This window comes from Neolamprologus multifasciatus, chromosome 18 (assembly GCF_963576455.1).
Source record: "Neolamprologus multifasciatus chromosome 18, fNeoMul1.2, whole genome shotgun sequence".
Taxonomy (NCBI): domain Eukaryota; kingdom Metazoa; phylum Chordata; class Actinopteri; order Cichliformes; family Cichlidae; genus Neolamprologus; species Neolamprologus multifasciatus.
The window spans coordinates 13,064,644-13,072,233 of NC_140456.1; the positions used below are offsets into that span (position 1 = coordinate 13,064,644).

Consider the following 7,590-nt stretch of genomic DNA (forward strand, 5'->3'; position numbering starts at 1 on the left):
GGGCCAAAATCTGTCTGACAAAAACTCCAGTCTGGCCCTTTGGAAGGCTTTGGAAAATGTGAAGGAGGTCAAAAGATGTTGGATTTGGAACTGTATTTGATAAGTTTTATAGCTTTAACTGTTGGATAAAGACCTCCTCCATGGCCATTCCTACTACACCAACATAGTTAAGTAACAGATAAACTGTTAAATGTTTTTCATGATTTACTATAGAAGTTTTGTTTTTTGTTTTCAGTGAATTAACGCAAACTTAAAGAGAGGTGTATGTGCCCCTCGATGTAAAATAAGTTTGTTTCCTCTCTTAAAGTTTGCATAAAAGGCCCCACTAGATAATATCAGTTTCTTTTTAAAAATGAGCATTTCATTAAAATTACAGGATTTAACCTTCAGTTAAGTCAAATCTTATTGTAATGTCATTACTAATATTGCTATCTGTCCTTTTGCTGCCAACAGTCACCTTCTCCAAGCACACTTCACATTCTAACCAAACGACAAACCAAAACAGTGCGAAAACAAAGCGTAACCCCACCATTCGAATCAGCCGTGCCACACGGGGGTTGCAGTGGGACTCCTCTCTGGACCAAGAGGTTACTGACAGCAAGGAGCTACGAAACCTGGATGAGTTCCTTGGGAATCAGGTGAGATCACAACTTAAGAGGGAGATGGAGCAGGTTTCTAACTTGAGTTTAAACCCACACGACTCTCTCGTTTATACCATAAATGTGCTATTTTCAGGACTTACTTCTTAGGTAGATTATCATTGTACACATAGATGGGCAACATGAAATGGGTCTCAGTTATAGCCAGCCCAGTTATTTTACACAACCTTAAAACCAGATTTACAAGTTATTTAAAAAATGCCTTTTTTAGCAGTAAATATTGTCCATATTTAGCACATTATTTCCTGTCTTCAGCTTCAATATCAGCTATCCACGTTTAGAAAAACTTCTAGTTGTTCACACTTTCCTCACCTTTGTCATCAGGTGAATGAGCTGCAAACTAGAAAGGATCGGTCGCCAGCTGAGACGATTTTTCTCACAGCCACGATGCAGTTCAGAGAGAACATCAAAGGCATGTACTCTGTCCAGGTCAGTCAGTGTTTTAACTTGTTGGCTCAAATGACAGAGGAATATGGAAGGCAGCTTTTTCATGTTTTCCTTGTGAAAATCTTCATTTTTTTTACACTTTTACTGACCAAATAGCTTGAAAATAAAATGCTGAATAACTGCACTTTCTGTTGGCACCATCAGAAGCCCCAGATTCACTACAAAGATCTGATGAAAGGCTTCCATAACAAGGTGAACACGCTAGCAGGACCCACTGAAAAGGGAGAAGTTCCAATGGTGGTAAACCTCTTCCAGTCTGTGCTGGACGGCTTTATCAGGGTTACAAAGAAACGAGCAGCGTCTGAACCTGCAAAGGTAAATTTTATTGCATTCGGTCGATCCTCAGTTGCTAAAATACTTTAAGAGTACAGCTCATATATATGTATATTTCCCTTCTGGGTTCTAGACGTTGAAGAAGAGAAGGAAAAAGGATAAAAGTGTAAGTGAAATATTATAATTGAATTTACTTCTCGTGAATCTTGCTGAGTCTCATGAGGGATCTTGCTTTATTTCTTGTGTCTACAGCTTGACAGTCCTCTGGATCACCTGTTCAGCACATACCAGGTGAACATTATGCAGTCATGTGACTTGTGTGGCTCCTACATCTGGGGGATGGAGAAAGCCTATATGTGCAGTGGTGAGTTAAGAAAACAATTTGTATGAGCATTTCAAGAAACAATAGACAGTTCAATTTGACTGTGTTTTCCTCCTGTTTTTATTTTAGCGTGTAAGTTGATATGTCACAAGAAATGCCTGAGCAAAATCATCACGGACTGCTCGACACGGTGTGCCAGGCAGGTAGGTATTTTTCAATCAAATATCGTAGTATGAAAGAATAAGTATAAAAACGTTCCCTCTTATTGCTTGAGACTCATGTCTACTCTTCTTATCTTGTGATAGGATGGCAATTTACGACCCTCAGCTCACTTTGGCGTGCAGGTGTGCGCCCTCACCAGTAAAGCCAACCCTGTGCCCATAGTGATGGAGACGTTGCTGATGCACGTGGAGCTAAACGGCCTCTACACCGAAGGGATTTACCGCAAGTCGGGCTCGGCCTGCCGAGCGAAGGAGCTTCACCAGGTTCTGCAGAAAAGTAAGAAATTAATGAAAGTTGAAATGCACGAAGTTTCCAGAAAAACTGTTTTACAAGAGTGTAAATTCGCAAAAAAGTCATCAAATCTCCAGAACCTAATGGCAAAAAAAGCCATTTAAAATAACCTCTTTTTATAATTTTTTGTGTGTGTGTGATCTGTTTTTTACCTTCAGATCCTGAGACGGTATGTTTGGATAACTACCCGATCCACACCATCACAGGCCTCATTAAACGCTGGCTCAGAGAGCTGCCTGACCCCCTCATGACATTTTCCCTCTACCACGACTTTCTGCATGCTGTGGGTGAGGAACTGTTTAAACTTTGAGCACTTTGTTTTTTTCAGAAATGCCTTAATTCTCTATGACACAGATTTGGCAAAGTCCTAAAAACATCCTCTTAGACTTTGGTTCCATGTTTACATGTTAGTGTCACACAGCTTCTCCACATTTTTAATTACCTGCTCAGCCACGTCCCAAAGGTCCTCCACTTTATTGAGATCTGGAGACTGTGGAGGTCATTTAAGTACAGTGAACTAACTGTTCAAGAAACCAGTTTGAGATGATTTGAGCTTTTTGACACAAGAGCAATGAGACAATGTGATCTTCGTTTGGCAAAGTTGGTAACAATATGCAGGTAGGTGTGGCATTCTGAGATGCTTATCAGGGCATTTTCGGCCAGAGAACTCCTGTTCATTCGGTTTATGATCATTCTCTGTAAACGTTGTGTAAGAAATCCCAGTAGATAAGCACTTTCTGAAATAATCAGACCAGCCTGTCTGGTACAAACAACCACATCACACCACAAAGTCTACTTTCTTCTGCATTCTGATGCTCAGTTTGAATTTAAGCTTGCTATTTTTACCATGTCTATATGTTTAAATGCATTGACTTGTTGTCATGCATTTGGTTAATTAGATATTTGTGTTAATAAACAGTTGAACATGTGTAACTAATAATGTGGCCTGCTATGTGTATATGTCATTGCTTAAAAAGAAACATAGCAGTTATAACTGTGACTATTCTGCATAATATTGACCGACACTATGTACATGTTGACTCTGTGTTTCAATGGTGACTTTAAGATTTTCGGTATTTTCAAATATAAACAAATGTGAGTGCAGATATTTAAAATTTCCCCTGTTAATTCATCCCCAGAATTACCCGAGGAAGAAGAGAGAATAAAGGCCGTGTACCAAAAGCTCGAAGAACTTCCTCCTGCTAATTTCAGCACGTTAGAGCGGCTGATCTTTCACCTTGTCAGGTAGGCAGAGTCGACTTTTCTTCAGTCATGTGGTGAAAGTCCAGTGAGATTTTGACCCATTTGTTTCTCTCAGAGTTGCAAAGGAAGAAGAGCACAATAAGATGTCACCAAGTGCACTTGCTATTGTGTTTGCCCCCTGCATCCTGCGTTCACCTGATTCTGATGACCCCCTCCTCTGTATGAAGGACGTGCCCAGGACTACACTGTGAGTGATCATATTGTGCACTACTGCAACTTTACACAGTCCTTGTTAGACACTCTCTGTATTTCTAAAATAATAATAATATTAATTGACTGTTTTGCACAGTTGTGTGGAGATCCTGATCACTGAGCAGTTCAGGCGCTACAAGGAAAAGATGCAAAATATCCAGGAGCTGGAACACGCAGAGGCCATGGCTGTCAATCAACTCAGACTCAGAAGACAAGCCACGGTGAGAGGACGCTACAAAAGAAGGGCAGAACAAATGCCAACACCAAACAGCGTCTGTTTTAACTGCATCAGCCCGGGTGATGTTTTGCATTAAGACAGACCCTGCTAAAGAGAAAAAGTAAACTATCCCAGAAACACATATTGGAACTGGCCTTTCTGGGGTTCAGTGACTGCTCCAAGCTCAAGATGCGTTGTTTGTGGTCTTCCACCGCTTCCCGCACAGCTTGAAATTTGGTCTCATACTTCTTGTAGGGGTCTCTTATTTCTGCCAAAGGTTCAGCTTTGTGCTCTGCTAGCTTCTCGGTTAGCGGAGCTGTGATTGTGCTAGCAAGGCTCGCCGACTCATCACGTTCTTGTTCCTCTTTCTTCCTATTTTTCGACATTTTCCAAAATAGTAGGCGCAAATGGTCCTTAGCAAACAGTTCTGAGCACAAAAAAAGTAAAGTAGGTAAATGATTAAGTAGAAGTTATAAAAGTTCGGGAGCACTAACAAATACAAGAGAGAGATAAACCCACAGATAGCTCACAATAATGCTGCTCTGGCCTCTGTGCAGGTTGTTGAACAGTCCGAGCTCAAGGTTCCACAGGAAACACAGCCTGATGAAGCGGTGAAGACCCTCATTGAAAGGATCAAGTCCATCAAGCAAGAAAAGTGAGCTAGTAATGTTTACTTCTAGTTGCACTCCTTTTATTCCTCTTATTTCTCTCATTTGAATGTTAATATCTTTTTTTGTTTACAGGTTGGACTTGGTCTCCAGGTTGCCTGAGCTGGATCAGGAAGAATCTGACATTGAAAACTTAGACTCCTCATCATGGTTGAGCACCGACAGCCTGGACCTACTAGGGACACTGGACTTGGAAGGTCAGTAAAGAGGTATGGTACTTTGGCCTTCCTCTGGGTGTAACAATGAGAGTTTGTCACTTGGTTAAACATTGTAAAGTTGTTTTTCACAAACCACCATTCACTTAAGCTGTGTTCTGTGTTTTTTGATGTCACTGAGCTGGTCCGGGGTCTATTTTGGCCACTTTAAAGTTTTTGCTCTCTCTCTCTCCCTCCCTCACTCTGAGAGTGTGTTTATTTTTGTTTTTTGGGGAGGGGGGAGGGGTTGTTTTTTTTTGTTTGTTTGTTTGTTTTGATATGATAGTCTCTTTCATTTGCACTGATCTCTTTTTGGGCCTCATATTTAAAATTACAGTGCAAAGCTTTAAAGTACATATTCAACACTTTGAACCAACTTCAGGTGTTATATCTGCCGCATCTCTAATGAAATTACAAAAGAACAGGCCTCGCCTGGCCATGAAACACATGTAAATGAGGAATTATGTATAAATCGCAGTAATTCCCTAACAATTAATCCAAATTATGACCTAAACTGGAGCTTCTCTTGTGTACTACATCTGCCATACCAAGTGTGTTTAGTAATGTTTGTTTTCTCAGGAAAATCAATCACACATGTGAAAACCCAGGAACCTGACCTCCCTCCCAAACCTGCTGACCTAACACAGAGAAAAGGACATCTAATGGTTCAACGCAATCATGAACAGAAAGAGTTCACATCTGGAGAAAAAGCAGATGTTATCCAGCCTCGAAAAGACACTCCCTCCCCAGCCAGCATGCCCCAGATAGCCAGTAAGAAGTTTAACGGGAGCTCTGACAACCTGGACATCCCTTACATTGACGAGGATGAAGATTTAAACGGAGAATAACACCATAAATTGTTATAATTTGAAAAATTCCCAAATGTGTATTAATGGAAACAAAAAAATGTGCACTTTGTTTTGTAGACGTTTCGATTTGTTCATGCTGGTATGGAAATTAACTGCTTTATATATATATATATAACTGTATATGTATTTAATGGGAGATGATGCTGACTGTTCTTTCGGGGAGGTTTTATTATTATTATTATGGCAGATCTGGATTAGTACTTCTCTTTGTATCAGTATACTGCGTGTAATTTTTTTTAACCTATTTCAGAATTGTACAGCTCTGATTTTAATAAAAGGCAGATATTTTTGACGTGTTCTTTGTGACGAGCTCTGTCGAGAAATATAGAACGTGATAAAGAGCACTCAAGTACACAAGAGTGTCTTTTACTAATTAACTCTGAGCTCAATCACTGTGTTACTAATGAATGCCTTGTGTGTTATTGGGGAATAAATAGCTTGTGCTTGTACCAGAAAACTTCTGACCTTGTACATAAAGTGATTCTGTCTCCTAAAGACTTCAGCGCTGCATTTTGTGTTCTCATCCTGCTCACAAAGACATTCCTTTAGTTGTATTTCTAGTTATATATTGATTTAATTCTACACTACTGTGACTGATTAAGTTTACCTGACTGACTTTATTTGCTATTGCAAAGCTGTGCAACTTCACCAAGTCAGCATCTGTTTATAATTTCGTTTTCTTTTTTATTTTAGGACATCATCCAAGTTTTGCCAATATCACCGACTGAAATAAACCAAATGTTATCAAGGCTCAGTATGCTGCAACATCCTCTAGTCACTAATGTACTTATTTTCTGTCATGTGTTAAACAAAGGTTAATAGGAAAAAAATTTTTTTGATTATTTTATTACTCAAGTCAAAAATAAAAAAAAATGAAGCTGGAAATCGGGTCAAATCATAAGTTGAATTTAAATGTAATGCTGTTGACATTCAAACTCATATTTGCGGCAAATTTAATAAGTGAGTATTTAATTGGAATAAGTGTTAGAGCATTTTTTATTTATTCCAATAGCTGGGAAATTACAGTGTTACAGCAGTCAACAGTGAAACACAACTCAGTAAAACAAACACAACATCGGAGAATGAAGTAAAGGTATGAAATGACACTAGAATAGAAAAAAGTGAAGCGCTGACCACATTAAAATCTAAATGTCAGACAATTGGAGCTTAAATTTAAAATGTATGCGGATATTGTCATATGAGGTGGTTTTGAAAAACTGTTTGTGACACTGGAAAAAATCACATCATATGTTAAAATATCAAGTTATCTCAAAATCTTTACTTAAAAACTTTAAATTACTAGTTATTTACTGGGAGATTTGAGTTGGTAAGTTGAAATTGTGAGATTCTTATGTTATGCCCGTTGGAGAAATACAGTTCTAAATTTCAATGTTCTTGTATAACAGCCATAAAGTTTTTACTCTGTTTAATTCTAAATGAGATTTCAGTCACAAAAATGTGAGTTCAAAAATGATATTAATTGAATTTTGTCTTAATTGATTCCGCTCTACAGAGGGCCAAACTTGTAGGTACATGTTTTGTTTTGTTTTATTTGTGGCTCGCTGTGAATGTTACATCTGCACACATCCTGTGGTGGTTTTGCGTTTCCATTACCCAGAAGTCTAAAACTTTCATTTGTTTTAATTTCTTTTTTCTTTTTCTACTACACAAGCAAAAAGAGGCACCAGTCCCTATTTGCTTTACATAGTAAATTTTATGTTTATATATAACTAGACCGTTTTTGCTGATATTTTAAATCATAATTTTCGTATAACTTTTTCACATCTCTTATTTGTTTTTATCAATTGGTGTTTACATATTTTCTCTCCCACTGTATTGACTTTTTTAATGTCATGCAAACTTTTATTTTAAGGCTACATATGTACTTATGGATTCTCTTACACACACGCACAATCGCTAACTTAGTATGCATACTACACAATCTTAATCCTAGGTTTAATAAAATAGCCATC

The 7,590-nt window shown here is 38.3% G+C and overlaps 1 protein-coding gene across 5 annotated transcripts in view; it reads left to right on the forward strand.

The window, feature by feature from the left end:
- Positions 1-6,819, forward strand: part of myo9b (myosin IXb) — a 32,841-nt gene extending 26,022 nt beyond the window's left edge. The window contains exons 27-40 of one of the 5 annotated variants that reach the window (XM_085140371.1): positions 454-638; positions 984-1,088; positions 1,251-1,421; positions 1,513-1,545; positions 1,632-1,743; positions 1,831-1,904; positions 2,007-2,199; positions 2,373-2,501; positions 3,354-3,459; positions 3,533-3,664; positions 3,767-3,890; positions 4,444-4,541; positions 4,630-4,751; positions 5,328-6,819. In XM_085140371.1, coding sequence (XP_084996497.1) covers positions 454-638; positions 984-1,088; positions 1,251-1,421; positions 1,513-1,545; positions 1,632-1,743; positions 1,831-1,904; positions 2,007-2,199; positions 2,373-2,501; positions 3,354-3,459; positions 3,533-3,664; positions 3,767-3,890; positions 4,444-4,541; positions 4,630-4,751; positions 5,328-5,596 — 1,853 coding nt within the window. In that variant the 3' untranslated portion in view covers positions 5,597-6,819. Of the gene's footprint in view, positions 1-453; positions 639-983; positions 1,089-1,250; positions 1,422-1,512; positions 1,546-1,631; positions 1,744-1,830; positions 1,905-2,006; positions 2,200-2,372; positions 2,502-3,353; positions 3,460-3,532; positions 3,665-3,766; positions 3,891-4,443; positions 4,542-4,629; positions 4,764-5,327 lie in introns of all 5 variants that reach the window. The other 4 variants (XM_085140368.1, XM_085140370.1, XM_085140372.1 and 1 more) reach the window with 4 other exon arrangements.
- Positions 6,820-7,590: the final 771 nt, after the last annotated feature.